The sequence below is a fragment of the Armigeres subalbatus genome, chromosome 3 (genome assembly GCF_024139115.2).
Source record: "Armigeres subalbatus isolate Guangzhou_Male chromosome 3, GZ_Asu_2, whole genome shotgun sequence".
In the NCBI taxonomy this organism is placed as follows: domain Eukaryota; kingdom Metazoa; phylum Arthropoda; class Insecta; order Diptera; family Culicidae; genus Armigeres; species Armigeres subalbatus.
This window is the reverse complement of record NC_085141.1, coordinates 313,647,168-313,674,312: the sequence shown is the minus strand read 5'-3', so window position 1 is coordinate 313,674,312 and position 27,145 is coordinate 313,647,168. Positions and strand designations below refer to the sequence as shown.

General features: G+C 39.9%; 1 protein-coding gene across 1 annotated transcript in view; it reads right to left on the bottom strand.

The window, feature by feature from the left end:
• Nucleotides 1–1,207: 1,207 nt before the first annotated feature.
• The window catches only part of LOC134220826 (uncharacterized), a 52,895-nt gene continuing 26,957 nt past the window's right edge, over nt 1,208–27,145 (bottom strand). Inside the window, exons 2-4 of the mRNA XM_062699939.1 lie at nt 26,441–26,537; nt 26,147–26,357; nt 1,208–5,177 (exon numbers count right to left, since the gene is read on the bottom strand). Of these exons, the coding sequence (XP_062555923.1) occupies nt 1,355–5,177; nt 26,147–26,357; nt 26,441–26,537 (4,131 nt within the window). The 3' untranslated portion in view covers nt 1,208–1,354. The remainder of the gene's footprint in view (nt 5,178–26,146; nt 26,358–26,440; nt 26,538–27,145) is intronic.

Sequence of the window (27,145 nt, the reverse complement as noted above, 5' to 3'; positions counted from 1 at the left end):
ACCCTGCAAAGATGGTGTTCGCTTCCGATCCGGCAGGTACGAGACGGCGTGGAGCGCTGCGAGCGAGGTGGGCAAAGGTGCAAAACTACTTGACGAGCGTGGGGCGCATTCGAAGATAAAGAGATGCGGCCTTAAACCGTGTATTGTGGCGTCAAATTGTTGATTCAGTGTTATCTGCTAAGATGTAAACTAAATAAATAGATGAATACCTGTAAGAGCTGGTGTTCCTCAAGGCAGCATACTGGGGCCCATATTGTATAACATTTTTACTTCTGACTTACCTGATTTACCACCAGGGTGTCAAAAATCTTTGTTTGCAGATGACACGTGCCTCTCAGCCAAAGGGAGAAGCCTTCGTGTCTTCTTCTTCTTATTGGCATACATCCCCACACTAGGACAGAGCCGCCTCGCAGCTTAGTGTTCATTAAGCACAGTTATTAACTGCAAGGTTTCTAAGCCAAGTTACCATTTTTGCATTAGTATATCATCAGGCTAACACGATGATACTTTTATGCCCAGGGAAGTCGAGACAATTTCCAATCCAAAAATTGTGTAGACTGGCACCGGGAATCGAACCCAGCCACCCTCAGCGCGTCTTACCACACGGCTAAGGAGGGCCCCCCCTTTAGCCTTCGTGTCATTTGTAGTAAATTGATATAACAAGGAAGTTTATAATATTTATATATTATATAATATTTTGTAGTTTGAAAGTTAGACAAAGGTTAACAGTATTTTTCTATAGTTTCCATTCACGGCTATTTCCCAGTCACTATAATTGAATGTGATTTATTCCTTCGATTCGTAATATGCATTGAGTGTGGAATGGGGCTCAGAGTGAACCGTCTTAAATCATCCAACTTCATATAACAAAAGGATAATGATCTTCCGCAAAAAAAAACGCGGGCGGTGTTTTTGACATCAGACGACTATGGAGTGAGTCGAATCGGGAGCAAACTTGAAAAGAGTTATTGGAAAGAGAATCCCAATTTTTTATTGAATAACCAATAATTTATCACAACCAATGTTTGATTAACGAGAAGAAGAAAAAACAATATAGTAATAAAGCGAAACGATGTCTGGATTTTTTCCCACCAGCTAACACCCCTGTATCAGGATGTTCATAGACTGAAATGTCAATTTATTCGAATTTAATTGATTGTTTCGGATCCACTCCATCAAGAACGATGCAGAACGCATTCTAAGCAAATTTTTCAACCTACCATATTTATTCTATCTGACATCGGAATCGATTAGCATAATGATCATATTAAAATTATAGTTTTGCGTCGCGCCCCTACCCCTCGGGCAGCTGTCTCAGTCTCATGCACTTTTAGCTCGTTTATGTTATCCGTGCTCAGTAATAGAACAGGACCTTCTTCCACGATGGAACCAAACTGAGCAGAGCTCGCTGCTCCTGAGTCAGCTCATGGCTGTCAGCACCAACGGTCATCACTTCTGCGCTGCCGGCATCCTGGGCGGGCTCGATCGAAACCATAGGCAAGTAAGGGTTGTTCAGTGAGGGATCGCTAAGATCCGTGGCTTCTCTGCTGGCCGGGGTCTGCACCAAGTCCCCATAGTTGAACCCTTTGGCGATGTCCAGCGTGAGTTTGTTCGCGTCTTTGTGTTGGTACTGTTGGAACTTGATTCCGCTGGTGGCACCAATGTTTACTTCGTAGACTCCTGGTTTAACCTGCCGGATGCGGTTCGCTGGCTCACCGTCCCCGTAGACACGGAATGTTGTCGAGTCGGTTTTCAGCAGCACTTGTTTGGCGTCGATCGGAATTTGAAGAATCACTTCGTAGCAGTTTGACGAGATTGATGGTTGGATTGAGTATCCAGAATCGTTACTGCTGGGCTTAGAAGGAGTTTGGGGTGACATTTGTATGGGACGTGGTGATGAAGCGGGCTTCGGTGGATCAAGGTCTTCTTCTATTTCGTCGTAAATGTCCCCATTGGGACCAATACTAGTCCGACTCGATTCGGTGGTTGTTGTAGTCGTGGCTTGCAAATAGACGTTTGAGGCGTTCGGTCGATGGCTGGTGGTGGGTCGAGGGAACACAGGTGGTTTACCTGCATTACTGAATGAGTACGACACGGTAACTGTTTCAACGGTGCCTTCGGTGGTAGTTCGTGGTGTGGCGGGGAGTTTGGGTTCATCCATATGTTGGGAATCGTTCCCAGTACTAACAACGAAGGGGTCATCCGAAACATTTACTGCATTGTTTCCTTGTGGTAATTCAACGGCTGCATAGCTGTCGTCAAAGGATGCATTATAGCCCAAAAAATTCGTAGCTGTGTCAGGCATATTCCTACCAGCGTATTCTTTACTGCCCAACGCCGAAATTTGTGTTAATTTGGATGAATCAGATCTTGACTGAATTGAAATATCAATGGGATGAAGATTTTGCACTTGACTAGCATTAGAAAAATCGGACTCGTGGCTAGTTTCAGTCAGATTATCTAAATTTGAATTTTCAAACTCATTGTCAAAAGATGTGTTTTCACCAAAGTCATGGATAGGGGTCAGATTCGGTTCATTTACAGCATCCGTAATCTCGTCATTAATTTCTGGTTGATTAGCGAAAGTTTCTACCTCTTGACTTACAGTGTCTTGGTGAAGAAGCTTAGGAGTATCAGACTTGTCATCTTCCAGTTCATAGCCAGTATTTTGAAAAATAGATGAAAGCAGTTCATCCCTATTCGTTCCTAAAGTAGGTTCCGGGACCGGGGTAACTGGAACACTTTGGAAAGAAAGCCTTTCGTCAATGTCCGATTGAGTTGTAATTTCTCCATATCGAAGGACATTTGGTATTTCATCACTTCCAAAAATGGCATCATTCAGTAAATTGATTGTTAGGTGCTGTGTCGGGTCCTCCTCATTTTCTTTTTTATTTACGGGATCGATTATGCTGGGATTGTCAACTGCTAATGCCTGATCACCTTGAATAGATGGTGTAACAATATTTATCAAATCTGAATAATCTGTGTCGGAGATCATAGCATAGTGATTCGAAAACGATGGCGATTTGATTGCTTCATCGAAACTTTTTTTCTGGGTATCGAGTTTCGGTGCAGCAATCCCATTGTGCGTTGAACTATCCTTCTTGTTTATTGACTCCGAAGAAGCTGTTTGTTGTGAAGAATGTTCAGCTTCTGCAGCACTTTTTATAATTTTCAACTGGTTCGATGATGTTACGTCATTTTGAACAGTTCCTGAATTGAAAAGTTTTAAAGAAGTATGTTGCATTGGCACCGTATATCCAGGTTTTTTAGTTACTCCTGTTTTATGATCTCCGGTCCCCTTAGTCGCATAATCCATATATTTTACATTTCCTCTGAATCGTGATCCTAATAGCTGTGTTTGGAAAATCGGGGTTTGGATAGCATCTCCAATCAATAAATCTGTACTTTTCAGAGTTGGTTCATTGTTTAATGATGTGGATTTTAGGTCCGCTGAAGGTAAATCATCTGCAATGGGTTCTTTTATCAATTCCTTAATACCAAATCTGTCACTGGCTGAGTTTACAGACTCCGCCGCATCAGAGTTATTGGAAGTTCTTTGATGATTGGGAATAATGGAGATCTCTGACGCAATTGTGGGTACTTCACCCACAGCATCTCCATGATCAACAATATTATCTTCTTGATTATTGACAGTGTATTTCGATTCTACTTTAGTATCGGAAGAATCGGGAGCAACTTGAATATTTTTATCATCAACCGTAGCCTTTTCGGTGACAAGCAGCACTTTCTCAAAAATTTGATCTAGTGCATCCAACTGCGTTTGATAATTATGGATTTGAGGAATTATCAGTTTAGCATCTTCAATAGCAGTACCCATCATCATGGGCACAGTTCCTATGCCATCAGAAACGGTGGTCACTCCTGGATCGATTTTTGCAAGTTCCTCATTGGAAAAAGCATTCTCTTTCGCATTTTGATCAGCATATTTGCTTACTACATTCTCTTCAGCCTTGTCTTGTGTTTTTGTATTTAATTGTAAACCTGCTTCAACTTCAAAATTATGTAGTATGCTTTCTTTGTTATCCTCGTTGTCGTCCGATATTTTATTAATTCGTAAGCCATTCAGCTCTTCAGAACTGGTAATTTGATCAACGACTGTGCTTACTTTATTCTCTTTCGCGTTGTCCTCTGATGTTTCGTTAGATCGTAACACTGCTGGTACTTCAGAAACAATCTCCACGCGTTTTCCCATCAAAGTAGCGTTATCGTTGATAGTTTGATCAGCACGTGTACCTACTTCTTCCGCTTCTACACTTTCTGATACTTTGTTCATTTGAAAGCCTTCTATCGTTGATAATCCATCATGGGAATTAACAGTCGATACCGAAGGTTCATTTTTATTTTCAATAGAACTCTTACCACTAGAGTCATCCACATTCAACACTGTTGGTTCATTTTCTTCCTGAGTAATTGCATTACTGTCGTTTTTACCATGTGGTTCGCTGTTTTTCGGTAAAATCGCAACCGATGGTGACTCTTTGATAGAATCTTCTACAGCAACAGCTTTGACCGTTTCTCGATTTTCAAATCCCACACTCGGTGCCTTCATAGCTTCAGAGTCTTTCCGGAGAGCTGAAATGGAATATCGAACTGCTCCAGCACCTCTCAATGGTATCAATCTGCTTAGTGGTCTATCGTTGGTATCGACCACCACGACCGGTATGTAAGCGGACCCATCGGAACCTCTATGGACATTGTTACTCCAACGACCAAATGAAGATTGACTTCGGGGAACTGTTTTGTTCTCAGCGAAATCTTTGGGCTGGTTTGAATCAGAATCGTTTCTAGAATTTCTATCCACAATATTTAAACTGTTTGCTGTTTCTGTAGCCTTTTCTTTCAGTGGAAGAGATTCCCTAGTTTGTACCTGATTATTTAGATTTTCCTCTTGGTTCTTTCCAACAGCAACTGGTTTCAAAGGTACTACGGGGGTTTGTTTTATGGATTTCTCCTCTACTTCACTTTTAGAGCTAGGAGTGGTAGAGGATACAAAGGAGTCCGAAGGTCTTTGATTACGGATGTCTCCGTATGTCATTCGATCCGGTAGCGAGTTCTTCATTTTGGCAGCCGTTTCTTGCAGTACTTTGATGTCGCCATCGGCTTGGCACTCCAGTGGAAATAAGCTCTGCAGTTGGAGTGGGTGCTCAGCGGATCTGAAAAAGAAATGTAGGTGTGAATCGATTGATCGTACATTGTCCACCTTAGACGAGTGGCGGGTCCATTATTGTAAAGATGAATGGTTGGCAGCGCCGTAGCGTGTGGTTGGCCAGGTTGGCCCCCGCCAAGGGCGCCAGGTCGTAGAGGGGCGCCGAAATCCATAATTGCTCTACGGGAAACGATGACAAATCTCATCAAGGGTTTTTGGGTCTCAATGGGCTAAAATCAAACTGTGTAAAAAACCTTGGTACATTCTCAAATTTATCGGTACAAAGTGTTTAAGATTTCAGCTTTTAATAGACGATTCCATCGAGGACTACATTCGTAATCAATCGTTTGACTAATTTTGGAAAGGTCCTTCTCGTCGATAAACTACAGGTGTCAGAACGTCGGCTCAGGGAGCATCTTTACTGACTCTTTTATCATTTACCATGATGAAACACAAATGAAAATAAGAATGGAACAAGTTTCTGGGAGAAGAAGCCCTAGATGAGGACTTCAATTAGATTCTTCAATTCAGGAATGAATTGAGTCTTTGTCGAATGAACTTTTTTTTGGCAAATCGGTTGTACTATCCACTGACTCCGACAAGCTTCGCGTTCCTGATTGGCTGGCTGCCCCTGAGTTCAACAAAAAGTATTATTAACCTGTCATCAGATTGAGGAGTTTGTTTTAATTTGAGATAAATTCAGACCATAACGATCACTTTTGATCTAGTGACATTTTCGATTCCCTCAATCCAGACAATTGTATGAGGGTAATAAACAAGCAAAGCCATTGAATATTCGAAGATATTTAGAATTTGGTTTTTCTTTTGGGCTCACATAATCTGGTAACGCTTTAAACAAGGCACTTATCTAAAGACATGCTGAATACGAAAATCTGCATCGAGGTATTTCAGTAATGATGGCAACTTATCTACTTCAAAGTCGAAATTTATTGGCCTAACCAAGTCAAACAATTCCACCAAACTACCACTGTAGGAATTGATATACAGTGTTCTGCATAATAAACAGCTCACTTGCTGTTTTTCTTATAGAATTGTCACATTTGGAAATCTAGATCTGGGATGCATGTTAACCAATTTTGCTGAAAATTTGATCAGATGTCAGATATAACTTGAATTTTACCATACCTAAGTTTTGACCATAATGATTCATAGAGTAAACTAATATTGCGGTAATACCAAAACGAATTTTTTGGCAAAAAAAGATTTTTAAATACAATTATTGACGATAGATAATAGACTATACGAACCTTGAAAAAAGGCCGAAACGTCGGGCAAGTAAAAAAACAACGTCTTGATTTTTCAGACATAGAACTCAGACTTCCGAGTAAATTTACTTGATTTTAAATTAAATTCAACTTTGGACTTTTCAACCAAGTCGTATCAAGAACCAACCAATTCCGGACCTCTTCGGGTCAAGATTAGAGTTTGCAGAAATTGCTCTCGATAGCTAACGAACAACGATAAAAGAGAGGCAAAAACCTCTTCGAGTCATGACAAGCCATGAAAACAAAACTATCGCACTTGTATACAAGTTGGAAAAAAACTTATTTGGATAGGCGCCCCCCACCGAGGGGGTTTGATAAAACCAGAGTCTATTATATACACGGAAGAAAAAAAGTACCCAAAATTGAGTATTTTTAAACTTACTTTTGAGTTATTTTTTCTCTTCTCTTTCATCCACTCTTTCTTTTGTTGTCAAAAACAAAAGAGCCAAACAATTATTATTAAACTTAAATTTGGGTCAATAAATTTTCCGTTGGGTACTTTTTTAACATGGGAGTAAAGGCAAACTACTTCGACCCTGCTTACTCAATTTTGGCTTCCCGTACGGATGTTCGAGGTTGGGTGAATTAAACTCACTATTGGGTAGTTTATTTCTTCCGTGTAGAGTTGCGCAAAGAGGATCTTCTCTTCTTACACTTATTCTGAATGATGCTCTTGTTATTCTGTTGGCAACTTTCATTTTTGTTCAACCCTTCAAGTGACTTGACGGGAGTGTTCACTTCTAAAGCTTTTTAATTCGATAACCAAATCATCCACAGAGTGCAAACACATGAGCTTCTTGTTGCTACTTTATTGGGGAATGTATTGAAGTTTTTTGAAGCTGTTTCTAGATCAAATCTAATACATTTCAATTCATATAATTTTATTCGCCATAATAATCATTAGGCGATAACAATACTTCCGCCTTACCAATAAGCATTTGTTTACTTTGCTCGATAGGTAGACGGTTTGACAGTTCAATAGGTAGATTTGGCTTCACTCTTTGCGTAACTCTATATATAATAGACTCCGGATAAAACACGTTTTTCTCGCTCATTTTATGTTGGGGACCATATTTATTTCGCACAGCTGTGTAAAACAAGTGTAAATGCATCATCAGAACCGATGCCACCCGCAATTGGGGCTTATTAAAAGAAATTTATCATGGGTTGTAGCCCCCCGAATCAGTTCATTATCATAACAGCTACCGAAAAACGTCTCTCACGGTATGTTACCTATCGAGTCGAGAGTGTGTACTAGACTGGCCCAGATTAGTATGGGGAGAAAAAAATGTTGTCGAATTCCACGGGGCACCCCCCAGAAATGTGTCCTTGGGTGAGAAAATCAATCTCTGAAAATTTCAGCCCAATCGCTTGTTGCATAAGCTGGCGCATTTGATTTGAAGTTTGTATGGGGATTTCAGCCAAAATGTATAGGAAAATACACCTCCGTCACTCATTCGATCTGGAAATTGGTTCTGATTGCTCGATTGACCTCAGAATTGCAAAAACGGCAGTTGGTATGCTACAGAACAACTTCACAGAACATTGCATGATGATTAAATGAACTTTTATATAATTTTCGGCTGATTTATTACGAGTTGATTTGTGTATTTTTGGATTTTTTGATCGAATCGCATCAGCCGAAACCTATATAAAAGTTCATTTAATCATCATACAATGTTCTGTGAAATTGTTCTGTAGCATACCAACTGCCGTTTTTGCAATTCTGACGTCACTCGAGGAATCAGAACCAATTTCCAGATCGAATGAGTGACGGAGGTGTATTTTTCTATACATTTTGGCTGAAATCCCCATACAAACTTCAAATCAAATGCGCCAGCTTATGCAACAAGCGATTGAGCTGAAATTTTCAGAGATTGATTTTCTCACCCAAAGACACAATCCTGGGGGGTGCCCCGTGAAATTAGGCCACTTTTTGTTTCCTGGGCCAGTCTAGTGTGTACAGACCCCAACAAACAACGACAAGCTACAAATAAGCATCTAGGTTGAATTATTGTTTATTTGTGATCTTCATAGCTGAATAAAATGGATGCTGAATAATTCGCTAGACAGATTTCATTTCAGCATTTAATTTTACTAATATTCGACATGGCCTATTTATTTGTTTACTACCTTTATTTGAAGTCGAACTAACGTTTTCGTTTTATCACATTTCAGCACATTGGGGAAGTTTAACAATGTGCTGAACTAATGATTTTAAAGTTCTCTGTTCGACTATGATGTGATGCTCTGAAAGGGTCGTCGAATTGAGTTTGAATAGTAAATTAATAAGCAAGCATTAGACATCCTTCTTAACCTTTGTCCTTCTTAACCAATGGATTTCACATTTATCAGATCTATCGCACAGTGAAAAAAATATTATGCTTAAAGTTTGAGTTTGAGAAAAAATCTGAAAAGTTTAAGAAAAATCTGGATTATGGATCTGGAAAATTCGATTTATAGGAAAATAATGATTTATCTTCAAGACTGCTTTTATATTCGTGATTTATTAGGCTGTCGGAGATTATAAAGAACAAAACTGCTGTAGCAATGAAAAAAATCATGCATTCATGCGGAATTAAATTTACTAAAATCCGTTGAATAACGTCGGAAAATTATTGAATCTTCGATGTGTGGAATTTGAATATTATCGCATGGATGTTGATCTTTATTGCGGCGAAATTGGAATAATCTTAGCATTTGACAATCATATCGCAACCGTTTATCAAAAGATTCTGAGGAAGGCCAAATATACATTGATTTTATTTTCATAAATTCATAAATATAGCATTGGGGACGGATTTTATTTTATCGTTTATCGACATTATTTTTACGTATGTTTCCTAGTGTGCGACGGTTACGACTGGCTGAACAATGGTTGAAATAAAAATTTTGTACAGTTATTAACAAACTGTAGTTTGACAGATCAGAGATCATATTCAGCAATAAGATTATTTATGTTATGCATTGAGTGAGCCATCTAACAAATAAAGGATGGCGCGGATGACAACTTTACCGGCGGATGATCAAATGACAGCAGTTCGAGACCCGATTTAGGAAAATTTTAAAATGATTATATGAAAATAGCAATTGCTTCAAAATACGTTCACTGGAGATCTTGATGATGTTACCTTCTATGTGATATTATTTTCGAAGAATTCACATGTAGCTGAATTGAGGCTTAGTAAAATGCTTATTAAAGGTTTAACGAATCAGTTAATAAAGTTGTTTTTCAAAATGAGATGTTGTAGTTGTATAACTTCGCCAAAATTGTGTGAACAAAGCTTGAACAGAAGTTGTGCTAAGAAATAGTACAGACATAATTCAACACTGCGCTGAATTAAATCATCACACTGATGTTAGTTCAACTAGTGAATGTTTGTTGGGACATGATAAGTGAGAGATTTTCTCATTCTCCTTTGGATGCAAACCCTGATCAAGATATATCAATTCCTCGAGTGGGTCTATCGGTAGTTTGGTGGCATTGGTTGACTTGGTTAGCCCAATAAATTTCAACAACTTCCGAATATTACATATTATCCAGTCGAAAGCACCCTACCAAGTCCAATAGTGCTTTCAAACCACCGACCTGCGATTCCGAAGGTCATTTGATCCACTCCAAAGCAGAGATCTTCTTGATGCGGCTACGTCCGATAGTGACCCAATCACTGACCGGCACACCTGAGAGATGGATTTTATTGGCCTAGCTATATCCACTAGTGTGTGAATTCACAACAAGCAATTCTGTTTTTTTGGAAATTCGTTGACATTTCTAGAAAAAAAGGTTTTTAGAAATTCTTGCCTTTTTAATAATCCTTACACCTATTGGAACATATGCAGGATATGGAGGCTTAATTAATTAAATCCACTACGCAAACAAGTTTATTTTAACAATATCCCAGCCCATATCATGCTATTTGTTTCGATGCATGAAAGTAATGGGCGCCCAATAACGGTTTCGCCAAGGGCGCTGGGAGTCCACGCTACGGCTCTGATGGTTGGTTCTGAATGGATGATTTATAAGTTACTGACGGATCGGCAGGACTATGAGCTCGAGTATCTATTTATATGACCTGTAGGAAAACTCACTATTAAGTTGGACGAATCGAAGAATCGACGCTATCAAATGATCTGTACTCCATGCGACTATCTTTTACACATTTTGAAAATAGCTCTCAAGTCATCCCCTTCCCCCGTAAAAAAATGTGATCCTGAAAAGGACCGATTTTTTATAATGATGGACATTTCAGTCACTAATAGCAACCAAACGATAGCCCGAATGATATAAGAACCCTGGCCCGAACCTTGTGAGTTAATGTCACCTGCTGCTGTTGACAACGGTCTTCCAACGTATCCGCACTGATGCGAATAAATTTCAGGAACTGAGCCACCGTCAGTTTCCACTGGTTTCGTGGTGTGATTCGAGGCAATGGTAGCTGCGGTGGGCGACAGACGGACATGAGCAGAGACTCCAGACGAGCCGTCTTTATGGTGTGTGCATCCTTCCGATAGTGTCGAGGTGATGACGACAGCGACAGGAAGCGTCTGCTCTCCGTGAAATGACGCGTGCGCGTACAGTGGGTAGTAAAATTCTTCTTTATTTACGCATTTTTCTACATGTAATTATTTTTTACATGTAAAGTGATCGGCTGACTTGGCCCTCCAACTTCAATTTGTTTTCTAATTTTATTTGACAATTTTATATATATTATAAATTTTATATTTTAAATATAGATTCAATTTATGACGGCCTTTAGGAGGCGCTAGTGTGTTTTAAAATTTAATAACATAACTACTATTCACTCGGCACGGCAAATGCTGGGTAAAGCGTACCAATGGTACTTCGCGTATCTGAAGGAATAGACCCCATCTCGCGGTCCTTAGACTCTCACCCACCTACTCCTAACCCTAACACCCCGTGGTGCAGGCCGGGATACGAGCAACCTTAGGGAAGATCGGGTAACCAACCCCGGTGGGACCCATGGTCGTATGCTGACACGGAAGGGGGGTTTGCTCCTCTCCGGAGGTGCAAATCTTACTGAGCGTCTGTTCTCCATGTCAGGATCGGCTCACAACAGCGTCTGTTCTCCATGTTAGGGGCGGCTGATCATCGTCCGAGTGCCAGCGAGGGACTAAGTGAAACTGTGCACCATGGTCCTCCGGAAATTTAGGGGGTTTGGTGTCAGGCCCTGCAAGTCAGCCAAAAAAACTCACGCGACGAACAATCAACAAGAGAGTACGGACCGGAATCATCGGCGAAAACCACTGCGACGAAAAGGGACTAGCGATTGGAAACTCGGTTTGTGGAACTGCAAATCTCTCAACTTCATCGGGAGCACACGCATACTTGCACTGATGATGATAAGGACGCATTCTACGCGCAGCTGGAACGTGAGTACGACAGCTGCCCAAGCCACGACGTCAAAATCATCATAGGAAATTTGAACGCTCAGGTTGGCCAAGAGGAGGAGTTTAGACCGACTATTGGAAAGTTCAGCGCTCACCGGCTGACAAACGAAAACGGCCTACGACTAATTGATTTCGCCGCCCCCAAGAATATGGCCATTCGCAGCACCTACTTCCAACACAGCCTTCCGTATCGGTACACCTGGAGATCACCACTGCAGACAGAATCACAAATCGACCACGTTCTGATTGATGGACGGCACTTCTCCGACATTATCGACGTCAGGACATATCGTGGCGCTAACATCGACTCTGACCACTATCTGGTGATGGTTAAACTGCGCCCAAAACTATCCGTCATCAACAATGTTCGGTACCGACGACCGCCACGGTACGACCTAGAGCGACTGAAGCAACCTGTTGTCGCCACTGCATACACGCAGCATCTCGATGCAGCGTTGCCGGAAGAGGGTGAGCTCGATGGGGCCCCTCTTGAATAGTCAAAGCAGCCATTAACGACGCAGCGGAGAACAACGTCGGGTATATGGGTCGAAGTCGACGGAACGATTGGTTCGACGAAGAGTGCAGACAGATTCTGGAGGAGAAGGACGCAGCGCGGGCGGTCTCGCTGCAGCAAGGAACCCAGCAGAGCGTGGAACGCTATAGACGGAAGCGGAGACAGCAGACCCGCCTTTTTCAGGAGAAAAAACGCCACCTGGAAGAAGCTGAGTGCGAGGAGATGGAACAGATGTGCCGTTCTCAAGAAACACGCAAGTTCTACCAGAAGCTCAACGCATCCCGCAAAGGCTTCGTGCCGCGAGCCGAAATGTGCCGAAATAAGGATGGGAGCATCTTGACGGACGAACGTGTGGTGATCGAAAGGTGGAAGCAGCAGTACGAGGAACATTTGAATGGCGCTGAAAGAAAAGGCAGTGAAAGTCAAGGCAGCGGAGGAGATGACTACGTCAGTTCAGCGGACGATGGAAGCCAACCAGCCCCCACCTTGAGGGAAGTTAAGGATGCCATCCAACAGCTAAAGACCAACAAAGCAACTGGTAAGGATGGTATCGGAGCTGAGCTCATCAAGATGGGCCCGGAAAAGTTGGCCACTTACCTGCACAAACTGATAGCCAGAATCTGGGAAACTGAACAGCTATCGGAGGAGTGGAAGGAAGGGGTTATGTGCCCCATCTACAAGAAAGGCGACAAGCTGGAGAGTGAGAACTTTCGAGCGATCACCATCCTTAATGCCGTTAAAACATGATAATCCAGATCATTTTCCGACGTCTGTCACCATTACTGAATGAGTTCGTGAAAATTGGCTTCGTTGACAGCTGCTCGACTACGGACCAGATATTTACTGTAAGGCAAATCCTTCCAATTCCGTGAATACCAGGTCCCAACGCACCATCTGTTAATTGACCGTATAGACCGCGTAAAACTATGGAAAAATATGGACGAGAACAGCTTCCCTGGGAAGCTTACCAGACTGATCAAAGCAACGGTAGATGGTGTGCAAAACTGTGTGAAGATTTCGGGCGAACACTCCAGTTCGTTCGAATCGACAAGGTGATAGGCTTTCGTGCCTGTTGTTCAACATTGCGCTAGAAGGTGCCATGCGGAGAGCCGGGTGAAACAGCCTGGGTACGATTTTCAACAGATCTAGTCAACTTATTTGTTTCGCGGATGACATGGACATTGTAGACCGATCATTTGCAAAGGTGGCAGAACTGTACACCCGCCTGAAACGTGAAGCAACAAAAGTTGGACTGGTGGTGAACGCGTCAAAGACAAAGTACATGCTATTGGGCGGAACCGAGCGCGACAGGGCCCGCCTTGGAAGCAGTGTTACGATAGACGGGGATACCTTCGAGGTGGTCGAGGAATTCGTCTACCTTTGATCCTTGCTAACGGCTAATAACAATGTTAGTCGTGAAATGCAAAGGCGCATCATCTGTGGAAGTCGGGCCTACTACGGGCTCCAGAAGAAACTGCGGTCAAAAAAGATTCACCATCGCACCAAATGTGTCATGTACAAGACGCTGATAAGACCGGTAGCTTTCTACGGACATGAAACATGGACAATGCTCGAGGAGGACTTGCAAGCACTGCTTAGGACGATCTTAGGACGAAGAATAAACTACTACTACGCCCAGCTCTACGGCGAACCCAGTATTCAGAAGGTAGCTAAAGCCAGAAGGGTACGATGGAGAGCGCATGTTGCAAGAATGCCAGACAGTAACCCTGCAAAGATGGTGTTCGCTTCCGATCCGGCTGGTACGGGACGGCGTGGAGCGCAGCGAGCGAGGTGGGCAGACCAGGTGCAAAACGACTTGGCGAGCGTGGGGCGCATTCGAGGATGGAGATATGCGGCCTCGAACCGTGTATTGTGGCGTCAAATTGTTGATTCAGTGTTATCTGTTTAGATGTAGATTAAATAAATGAATGAACAAGCAATGAAGAACATGAAGTTGTTATTATTAGTTTTATTAACACGCCGAATACCGTGATCAGAAAATCATGGGAACCGAATTTTCAAAGAGCAGGTTCTATGCCGTCTTTTTACCGATTTAAACAATTATTTTACGGATGTCTTACCCATCTCATCTAGTTTCACCATATTGGTGAGTTATGTTTCTAGGGATGCGCGAGTAAGAATGTTTTTTTCTTCAAAATATTGTAAAATTTAGTTTACATGACATATTTCAGTGTAAACCTTACTTACAAGTTCCAAAAAAGTAATATAACACTACGCGTATGATTCGCAGCTCAGATATACCCAAACCAGATGTTCTAGGCTCTTCAAACTGTTCTGGAGTTTAGATCAATTGGTCTACCAGGTCAATTTCGCTTGATAGCTATCTGAAATCGACCAGTCATGTCCATAAAAGTCCGTAGGGCCCACGCGTAGGATTTGCAACTCAGTTATATCCCAACCAGGTGTTCTAGGTTCTCCAAACTGATCTAAAGTTTGAAAAAATCTACCAGGTTAACTGCAATCGATAGCTATCTGAAATCAACCAGTCATACAACTCCGTACAGCTTATTTGCAACACAGATATACCCAAACACAGATCCCGATTCGGGTCAGTCGCGACCGATTCAGAACTGGGGCCTCATTGCGCATATCCTTTCGATAGCTTTTTCGTATGACAGTTTGCATGGTTTGCTCGTTTCGAGACGAGGTGCGCAATGCCACCCCTGTTCTAGCGAACCTTGTGGTTTAAACGAATCGAACTGTGGTTTAAACGAATCGAACTGGGAGCTGTGTCTTGAATGGAGCGGATCTTTTGCTTGCGACGATTTATCCCGGTAACGTACTGCTAAAGCGATTCAAATTTTGACTTTTTTGTCCCCCGATGCTTAAACGATTGCATTTGCCTTTTTATCAAACTACCTAAATTTTTAGCTAATTTGGATGTAAATTGAGTGAGCACGCGCGGTTGAAGTTTGCATGAAAATTGCTATGAAAACAGTAACTTTCATGGAAAACCGTTCCCCAACGCTTCTCTTCAAGCTCTAACAAAATATAAGTAGGGGGAATGACGGCTTTGGCAGGTTTAGTTCCATTATTGGCAGGGGGGCTTTTTATGACTGACTAGGCTCAAATTTGGCCTAAACATTCTTTGCATATCAAAGAATATTGTGGCCAAATTTCATAAAATTTGGTCGACAAAAACCCCCCTGCCAATAATAGAACAAAACCTGCCAAAGCCGTCTTTCCCCCTACATTGGCAACATAACAAATTCTACAAGGAAACAGGCCGTCTTTGTTGCGAAACGATTTGATGCTCACAAAAAAAATATTAAGGAAAAACTGTATCGTGGGAAGATTAATTTAACACGTAAAAGAATAACATCAATGTTGCGATGGGATTTTCCTTTGTCGAAAGAAACCGTTTTTGACAGCAGTCTTCCATTACAAACAGCTTCAAAACTGGAATTTATTATCAATTAATTAGTTAATTAAACTTAATTTACAATTAAAGAAATTTACAATCTAGTTTCAATCCATTTCACTAGCTATAGGCTCCATCGCAACTCTAAATCACACTAATCAAATCTCTTTGCCTCGGTATGGAAGCATACATATATTTGAAATCATCAGTGTTGCCAGTTTCACACAATTTATAAAACTCCTCGCAACAAATATCAATAATGAGATTTTTGTTTTCTTCATAACTTTGCTTCCAAACGAGAAATCGCTTCGCAACAACAACTGCCTTTTAGCTTGAGAAGTATTCTGTGTAGGTAGATTTCATTTGAATAGTTCATGGGCCACCTCACAGGAACGGTCTTTCACAAAATGGTCAGTTTTCACAGTAATTTCCATACAATCTTCAAATGACGTGTGCACAGTCAAATTACATCCAAAATTGCTAAAAATTTGGGAGGATTATTAAAATGGCAAATGCAGTCGTATAAGCATCGGGGGGCAAAAAAGTCAAAATTTGAATCACTCTAATGTGCACTCCCGAGTACAAGATAAAAGCTCATTAATAGTAAAACGTGATATTGATAACAAAACATGATATGAACTTGTTTGAAATAAGTTCAGTGAAATATTTTGTTATTTTCGCTTGTTATTTTTACTTTTATTTCAAACAAATTCATATCATGTTTTGTTATCAACATCACGGCTTCTATCCGGGCTCTGTTTGTAGCACCATGCTTTGTATGTTTTACTCTCTTGTTTTTAGTTCCATTGCATTTTTGGAACCGATATATAAACGAATGAAAACAAAATTTGATGTCAACTACGCTTGTTTAGAAGCGCGCGCAAACAATGCACTGATGCAATGCACAGTGCACATAGTATGAATAGAAATTTAATCTGATATATGCGATATGGTTCATATAAACATAACAGAGACTAGAGACTGAAATAGAAGTTATTAAAATTAACAATTAGAGCAACGTTATCAAGGTAGCCAACAAAATATAAATTAAAAATAGGAATAGAAAATAATGTTGAGTTTTTTAGTATAATTAACGAGGAACTAAGAAAAGTTAGTTTTTGTATAGAAATAAATGTGATGATTCTAAATAAACTAGACTTCGTTAATTTAGTCTTGCACAAAAAAGGGTAATAGGGGAACTGTTCCATTTTCCATCTCACTGAACATATATTCATCTCATCGCGAAACAAAGAAATACGGCACCAATTTCGTCGCTTCTTTTTGCTAACATGCATGCTTACTGATGAAAAAATAACAAAAATAATAAACAAACCAAATACCTCTTCATTGCTTTGTTTTTCGTGAGACCAATATCGGAGCTATGAGATGAAGTCCAGGAGCAGTAACCCTATATGTTATTACTTTATTATTACTAGTGTCTTACGAAAGGCGGAAAGCACAGAAGCCGAAATACGGAAGGTAGAATGAACGAAAGGCGAATCGACACAAAAGGCAGAAACACGAAAAGCGAAATCACAAAAGGCAGTATTTCATGGGGCTGTTTTAACTTAGACAGTATAATGCAATTCTGATTTTCGTTATTCTCCTTTATCTAGGTACTTATCATAAGATATTCTGGTCTAATGTCGGTCAGACTCATGCTTCAATGTTTTTCAGTTGGTGGGAGACCTTTTGTGAATTCACGTTACGCTAAATTTGATGATTTTGGACCCCTACCCTCCACCTCGTAACACTTATTGTATGGAAAGTTTAGTTTTTTTTGCATGGATCGTAACGCGTGGCCTAACCCCCTCCCTCCCCTTAGAGCGTTACGTAATTTGTGAAAGACCCCTTATGGTTTTATACAAAACATACCACGTTGAAGGTGACTGAGATCAGTATACAGTCTATACAGTCTTAGCAATTTTCTTGTGAGAAATTTTCTTGCCTTTCCGAAGCATAGAAATCTTACACTTAATATCTGTGTTCAGTTCAAACTCACGTAACGAATTTTCCTGTAAGAACTTTGAAATTACTTCATACAGCGTTGATGAAATGCTGGAATAGTGAATAATTTTTAAACAATTATTGTGGAAATTAGAAAGAATCTCTAAAAAAATAGTGAAATCCGAAAAATTTTAGTTACAATCGATAAAATTCTGATGAAATTTGTTTGAGAATTCAAATCAATTTATTTTAAAATAATAATTCACTTCAAGGATTCACATTGACTTGGGATCTCGTGCTGGTAACGAAAGGATGATATCATTTCCTTCCTTGTACCAAACAATAGTAAGCTTTCTGCTATATTCTTATATCTACAAGCGAGTTATTCCGGACATACTCGACAAACTTCCAAAGAAGAGATCACAAACTGAGGGGGTTAGAATCGGAGGGGTGTAAGTAACATTTTGGTTAAATTTGAGTTAACTACAGCAAAAGATGCTTAGGTTTAAGAGGTTTGCGACAATATGTTGATACAGTTTATACGTTGTTTGTAATAAATGAGAGAGGTCACAGAAAATTAATATTTTTTTAACTTTCAAACAAATTGTATGAAAATTGTATAAAAATATACAACAAATTTACGCCCATTTTTCTTGAAACTAAGTTTTTGTCATCTACCCCCTCATTTCTCATTTTGACTTTTAAATAAGGGATCACAACAATCATCGCCTTAATCCGGACAAACGCCTACTTTCAAAGTAGCAATAATATCCCTCATTGTCTTAATCTGAGCATGCGCCTACTTATAAAGATGGATGGATGCCTTAATTTTGGCAAACGCTTACTTTTAAAGAGGGAATCATCTTTATTCGGCTGCACGTGCACAGTCTAGCTACATCCAAATTAGCTAAAAATTAAGGAGGATTAATAAAACAGCAAATGTCATCGTTTAGGCATAGACGAGCGAAAAAGTCAAAATTTGAATCACTCTAATGGTCCTTCTTGAAAGCAACAGCTAGAAAAACACCGAAAATATTACCGAGGCATTTGAAATCATGTCACAATCGTCTAAATTATCTATAAAGTATCTGTATAGAAACGTGCGGCCATCGTGATTTTTTTTTCGACACCGTCGAAGGCATATATCTTAGGATTCTTCTTCTTCTTCTTCTTATTGGCATTACATCCCCACACTGGGACAGAGCCGCCTCGCTGCTTAGTGTTCACTTAAGCACTTCCACAGTTATTAACTGCGAGGTTTCTAAGCCAAGTTACCATTTTTGCATTCGTATATCATGAGGCTAACACGATGATACTTTTATGCCCAGGGAAGTCGAGACAATTTCCAATCCGAAAATTACCTAGACCGGCACCGGGAATCGAACCCAGCCACCCTCAGCATGGTCTTGCTTTGTAGCCGCGCGTCTTACCGCACGGCTAAGGAGGGCCTTAGGATACAGGGGTCTTTTTGAAGTGAACAAATCCAGCTTGGTTCATGTAATCCTATTACAATAACATGCAATGCATGCTGGTTTTTTAAATTTGTTCCAAAAAATAATTATAAACTTGTCTTGTTGACGGATCATTTGCAGACACCCTGTATATGTTAGACGATAAAGACGATAAAACTAAAACAGAAAACATAGGACACATTCCAGCGTAACGCGACACCATGAGGAGCTGACTTTCAGCGAGAAATTAGGTCTGCATTCGAAAATTAGCCTCGGGGACATATGATTAAACAGGTGTAAAATTATCCTCACTAAATTTCCTTTCTGATAGTATATTCATTTTGAGATTTTTCGCTTTGAATATGATAAATATAGCGCGCTGCATTTCGTAACGCGACACCATCGCTGAATTGCACTTTTTCGCATTTTGAAATGCAATTGCGTTTTTCAGCTCTGGTATACGGTTTGGAGTCTCGATTTATTCTAAGCATTTCTCGTATACATCAACAGAAATGAGGCTGTGAATTAAAATCGCAGGAAAAAACGGAAATTATAATGAAAATAACTGAATTGATATGAACACCGCCGCGTTACGCTGATCGACAAATCGTTGATAGAATACGTAATTTCAGCCGATTTCGATGCGACATGTTATATTCGACACAGAATATTATCACATTATCTATCTATCATTATCTATCTATTATGAATGTAGTTTGAGTTGGTGGTTACGATCTGGAGTTTCAGTTATTAAAGTTTGAGGGACTAACCGGCACAAATATAGAACTGAACCAATTCCATCCGTATCACATATTCAGTTTTAGAAACAAATTAAATGGTAATGCGTTTTCCTATTTTTATATTAGTCACACACAAGTATTACCCGGATCGGTTTTTAAGTACGTGGTCAGACGATCGATCCCCCTAGAAGTGAGTTTTTTTACACTGAAAAGTTCTAAATTGCCTTTTTTCTACGTTAACCATGTTGAAAGGTGATGATGGCCCAAGAAGCTCAGCAATGTTGAAGAGGAATATTTCTGTCGTTTTTTATTCTACGTTTCTACTGGAACGTTGTCTGTTTTCAACTTTTTATTTATTTCCGAAAAGATTGGAATATGTCTCATGTCTCATCCAATGTTTATCACAAGAACGTATGCGTCGTGCCCTGAGTGCACTACTTTTAACTACATTTTCAATCTTTACGCTATCATCAACACTACTCAGAAAATAAATACTCAATTTTGAAAATAGTGTTTATATCCTGATGTAAAATAATTGTCTTATTATTGTATATTCATTCAGGTCAAAGCCAAGTTCATTAGGATGCCTGATATAATATGTCTTTATTAACGAACCAGCTCAATGCTAGTTCATCTCGATTAACATAAAATGGAATTTTTTTTTTCAATTTATCACTCAGCAACTCTCTGTTAACCTTTTTCGATAGGCCCTTCTTCTTGCATTGGTTTGGTGAAGTTTTTTGCCTGACGATATTCATTATATTTTCGATTACCAGTGACCAACACTCTTAAATTATTTCACGGATATTGACTGTGAAAATCTCTGTTAAAGTTCTTAAGATGAAATATCGACTAAATTGACGTATGTTCACGGCATCTTCTTTGAGCGCTGACGTACTCGGCTGTGACGATCTTGGTCAAAGAATAAAAAATGCCGAGCTAGTGAGAGCGAACGAAAGAAAAATTAACTAAAATATTAAAAATCATCAAATTAAATGGAGAAAAAAAACACGAGTCTTTCGGTTCCTCAAAGCTAAAAATATGTTTGAAAATCAAGATAAAACTTGTATTAAAAAAAACATAACTCCGGCTCCGTAACGCTTCACGTCAGACAAGTCTTTCAAATAAATGAACCATTGAAAAAAATATAATCATACTTGGCATCTACAAACAAGTTTGACGGTTCGTGACATGGTAGAAGGAAACCGTGTTCGTCAGCAAACTGTTAGTTACGTTTACTCATATGAGTGGCATTATTGTGATATTGCGTGGAAAAGAAAGAGGATTAAAAAACCCTCACAATTTATTCGAAAAAAAACTCATTTACACGTGACTTATTAACGGACAACTTCAAAGGGGTTACCAAACACCAAACATTTGTAATTTCCCACCACTCCGTAACATTTTTGTATGGTAACCTATTTTTTGTAGTATGGAGAGTTACCAAATGGCGCACCCCGTTACACCCCCAATTTTGCTACGCTATGCATGTACAAGCCCTAAATTACTTGAGAGAAACCATTGTGATACTGTATCAATAAACCGAAAGCATTTTATCCCTTATTACAGAAGCACATTCAATTCGCGTAACGCGACACCATATTTTTGTACCTAGTGTAACTTCATGGAAAATGGTCCGATTTTGGATCTTAATACACGAAAAGAAAGCTCTTGACAAGTACTAAGAGAATCCGAAATATTACTTTTCCAATGTTTGTACTTTTTGTTTAGTATCAATTACACGACTATTTTCGTAACGCGACACCATTTCAATGTCACTGTTTTTAAAGTACAAATATTTCATGTAAACTAAAATTTTCGAAGCAATACAATGTGCACACAAAAAGACCATTAAAAACTGTATTTAATTACGTATTCATCAATACATTTTCACCCAAATAGGTGCGATAGAGCACATTTGTAAAAAAAATGATTAGTCTTTTTTCATACTAAAAGTCTGCTACTTTGATTGGCTATTAAACAATGTTCCGAAAACATTTTTCAGTGGGAGAAATGTTTTTCTTGTAATTCAATATGTATGTTTTCCTGTTCTACAGATATTGGATCCTAATTTTTAGTTTGAAATTTTGGTCCCTTGGTGTAGAAGTGCGTGGATTGTAAGCATATGCGGTATTTCGAAAAAATTCGTTTCAGGTGGTTCGAAACGAAATTCCGCGGAATTTCGCGGAATTTGAGCATGGCGAAATCTGATTTCTGGATTTCGTTTCGTTTCGTTAATTTGCATAAATTTCGCCATCAAAAACTAGCTTTTAACGAAATTTAACGGAATTCCGCGGAATTTCTAAACTAATTTAAACTCATATTATACTTCAAATAACTCAAAATTTCGGCTGCGCCGCTGAAAAAAATCATAGAGATTGTTTTTCAATTTTGTTGCCTATTTATGTATTGACGCCTACTATTGACGTAACCCCATTTCGAGCCAATAGATACGTATTTAATTTAAAGTAATTAATTTTCTTCTAGAAAACCTTCAGTGTTTTGTTGGAAATGTTCAACAGAAAACGAAAAGCATCTTTTACTTTATTTTTTGAGGTTATTCTGTTTTTAACAAAAATGCGTCGAATTTAACGCAATTTTTAGTACGTCAGGCATGTAGTGAATGAGATTGATACTTCGATTCGAACATCTATCAGCATGTTCTGTTGGCTAACTTTTATGCATCATCGATCGCTGAAATTGTTTTTAGGCAACATTTTCTCGATCTGTATAGATGTTACTCTGCTGCTAATCGTTTAACAGTAGCCGTCAACAGAAATATCGCTTCTAAATGGCTTGTTTTCTTACACTAAATATCTGCTAGTATTAATGACAGCGCTTTGTCAGTTGCTATAACTTACTTACTTATGGATCCTGTACACCTCCGGTGGTGCAAAGGGCCGGCTTGAAAGATCTCCATCCTAAGCGTTGCCCAGCTATCGCTTTAACCTGTTGCCAGGTTAGATTTCGGTCGACTTCTTTTATTTCTTTATTGAGGCTCGTAATCGATGAGATTCTGGTAGATGCGATTGACCGTGAACCAAACCGCGGGCTGTTATGGCAGCCTATAACCATGGAGCACTTAAACGACTTCGAATTGGCTGATGACGTTGCACTCCTCGCGCAACGGCGCTCTGATATGCAGAGTAAGCTCAACGACCTTGCCGAGCGCTCCTCCTCGGCAGGTTTAGTCATCAACGTCAACAAAACCAAATCGTTGGATGTTGTGATTTTCGATTGTGGTTGACAATTCGTGTTTCATCTTGCTTTCGTTCGGCGGAGGTGGTTTGATTTGAATACGACAAAGGTCACGTGGGTCTCCCGTGACGGCTTTACAGAAAATCAAATCGACCACATCAGCATCAGCCGAAAATGGAAACGGAGCCTTCTTGATGTACGGAATAAACGTAGTGCCGATATCGCGTCTGATCATCACCTCCTAATCGGCGAAATACGCCTGAGCAATGCGCGGATTCGTCGGCAGGAGGAAAGAGTTGGGTCGGTCAATAACTGATCATTCGCGTCTTTCACAGGCATCGTTGCATTTATCTTTGCCCCGCTTAAACGTCGTGAGATATCGGGGATAGAGGAGGCGAATGTCCCCGGTTGCGACTCTCTCTCCTTCGTCGGCCAGAGATTCTGCCCACGCTCGCTTGTCCCGTCGACATGAGCGTTTTACTTCCTTCCCAAGAGCCGCGTATCGTTGACGGGCTAAGACTTTGGCTCCTCTGGTTTTCGATCGCTTTATCGCAGCTTTGGCTTCTCTTCGCTCCTCTATCTTCCTCCAGGTCTCATCGGTGATCCATTGTTTTCTCTGGGTGCGCAGTTCGCCCAGATTGTTCTCGCTGGTAGCGATGGAGGCATTCTTGATGGCGGTTCATTAGTCTTCCACGCTGCCACCTTCCGGAATATCTGCAGCACGCGTCTCCAGTTCTTCAACGAAGGACCGTTTCACCGTGGCATCTTCCAGTCGGCGTATGTTGAATCGTCGTCCAACTCTTTCCTCCTGCCGACGAATCCGCGCAATGCGCAGGCGTTTTTCGCCGATGAGGAGGTGATGATCAGACGCGATATCGGCACTACGTTTATTCCGTACATCAAGAAGGCTCCGTTTCCATTTTCGGCTGATGCAGATGTGGTCGATTTGATTTTCTGTAAAGCCGTCACGGGAGACCCACGTGACCTTTGTCGTATTCAAATCAAACCACCTCCGCCGAACGAAAGCAAGATGAAACACGAATTGTCAACCACAATCGAAAATCACAACATCCCGATCCAAACATCGTCAATAGACTGACTAACTCTTTTATCACTTCCCCCAGCCACCGCTCGGCCGTCAGATCATCATACTTGCACTGTTCTTTCTTTCATACTCCCGCTCCGCATGTCGCATCTTTCATTCATCATTAACGAACGTCGCAATCATCAACCTGACCTATCATCGTGTGTGCTTCCAAACGCTTTTAGAAATCAAAAGCTTGAATAAAGCAGTACTCTTAATAGGATTGGGCAACGCTTTTTTCCATTGATATCTTTACACTGCAAGAATTGTTCATGATATACATTTCATCCAAACAATCGAAGTATCAATCTCATTCACTACAAGGCGTAAATCAGTAAAAAGAATTAGTTATACTGATAACTTTGTGTAACAGGCAAAGTCGTGGATTCCTAGCGCTCTTGACGAAGTCTTTCTGGGTGCCTCTTTCGTACTGAAGGCCTTCACCTCCACTTAGGCTCTAAACTAGGTTTAAGCGTATGAGTAAGCACCGTTCAAGAGTTAAACGAGCACGAAGAAGACCCTAAGATAAACAAACTGTGCAACATTTCACATTCAGACTACAATTTGAATCTCACCGAAAGTAAGAATAATTTTTAGAGAGCTCCATGTAACTTATCTGCGATATAACAGTCAATATTCAGCGAATCAAATAAATATACATACAGTCCTTAAGAAGGTTTGATATTTTGTCATATTGTTTGACTATTTGAAGTCTAGAACGGATTGAAAGATTAGTAGAATTGCTAAAAGTAAAGATTCATGATTGTCTTCAGGTTCAGCTCATACTGTCCATAGCAGCTGTTTCTTGCACTTAATGGGAACAAAGATTGGCATCAAACTACTACACGAATCCGTATTTGCACTACTGCAATAACAATTTTTCGAAGGACGACGAAGACGACACTACGCCGGTGGTAAATCATTCAGAGAGCACTTTTCATCGTCCAACGTTTCTTGAACCTTAATTGGAGAAGTCGACGTACTGTATAGTACATTACGGAAAAGAGGGCTTTAAAAACATGTCAAATCGTGACAAATCATATCTCGCGCATAGTTTCATAAGAGCATAACTGCATTGATCGCTTTTCCCTTCATAGATTTTTTCTTTCGTTAATAACGCAAAAGATTCAAAGCTACAACCATGATTGTTGCTCATCTTTAGTATGCTTTAGCATAATCAATTAATTTTAAGCTGAAATAAGGGTTTTAACAGAATTATATCCGTGTGCTTGTCACGAGAAGAATTGCAAACTGATATAAAACTGATCATATTCGGGGGCATACGCTTCACGATAAATTTCTTTTCAAACCACTTCCATAACCTGCTTCTTCTGTTACTAAAACCATATTTGTAGCCTAATACTTAAGACAATACAAATATTTAAAAACAATTTTGTAACATTGCAACGGCCTTATTTGACTTTCAAAAAATTAACTTAAATTGCGTACATAAGCAATTTATCAAAAATTCCGCGGAAAAAATTTAAAATTTCGTTTCGTTTCGAAAAATTTCGAATTAAATAGACTTTGATTTCGTATCGTTTCGCGGTCTCGAAAATAAATCTATATTTCGTTTCGCTTCGTTTCGAATCAACAAAGACATTTTAAATTTCGTTTCGTTTCGTTTCGCCAAGAAAAAGTGTGTTATCGCATACCCTTAGTGGATTGTGTCATAGATTGGCGAATTCTGGGGAAAGGTGCATTTTGGCGAACGGCTTTCTGGGAAATGATGCATTTTGGCAAATTGACTCTGGCAAAAAGCCTTCCATCAAATGACTTTCTGGCAAATATCATTCAACCCTTCGGACTATCATTCCGTGGGAGGCTGTAAAGTTTATACCAAACAACCTTTATCATAGTCTAATATTGTGAACACGTATCTTATCATTAAACTAAAGAGGGTTGCCTTGTACCTTAGTAAAAAATGTAAAATACCATGCCTTACAAGATGTAGCATTAACTCACCCCAAAGTCTTTATCTTGTCCAGTTGCTTCTTATCCGCATTCGCCAAGTTAACCAACCGATATCCTCCCTTATCGGCCAGGTAATGCGTTATGAAGAGTTTTCCCAGTGGGTCCACATACCCATAGCAACCGTACATGGCTCCATCCAACGATCGCTGATGATGGAACTGCGTTTCTCCCTCTTTCACTGCGTAGCCATATTTGTAGCGCCCTAAAAACGAAAAACAAAATGTCAAATGCATGTTCTGGCAAATATTCAATTTTGTCACATTTCAACATCTCGTTATAACGTACCTTCCTTGACATTCCGTTCATTGTATACCACATCGGATCGCAAATGCTGACGAGCAGCGGTAGCCAATCCGTTACAAAAAGTAGCGATGAAGGCAATCTGCGGTAGAAACAAATAAAAAAAACTACGTATTTAATTGACAATCGGTGAGATTTAATTTCAATCGTGTTGAAGTTTGAGCTTGTTATTTGAATACATGAATGTTCATTTTTTATTTGTGACAGTCCACTCGATGCAAATCTAATTTGATTTCTACGACTCCTGGCACTATAACCAGAACTCTTTTCATCAGTGAAAACCACATTTTGTCTATCTATCTAATTCTAACAAATTTGGTTAGGCAAATATAGAGCCGAAATGTGCTGTTTCCATAGGATACTTTCAATCGGATGCAGGGCGTTCCAATCACGTTTTATCGTTTCTCAACCTGGCACCAGATGATTGCGTCTACATGTTTGAATACCACATAATTCGACATGTCAATTTACATTTGCACCTACAAGCGGTACGTGTTGTGTGATAAACGAAATATTGCTTCACTTTTTTCAAAGTGAATTTTTCGCAATAGAGTCTTTCAACGGAGATACGCAAATCGGCGGATGAGTATTACTAAATTAAATGAATCTAGGCACAGCTAATCTTATTTTTAAAAAGCGGTTTTAGCTGGATTTTGTTCAAAATGACTGTCTTTTTAATAGATCTTATGT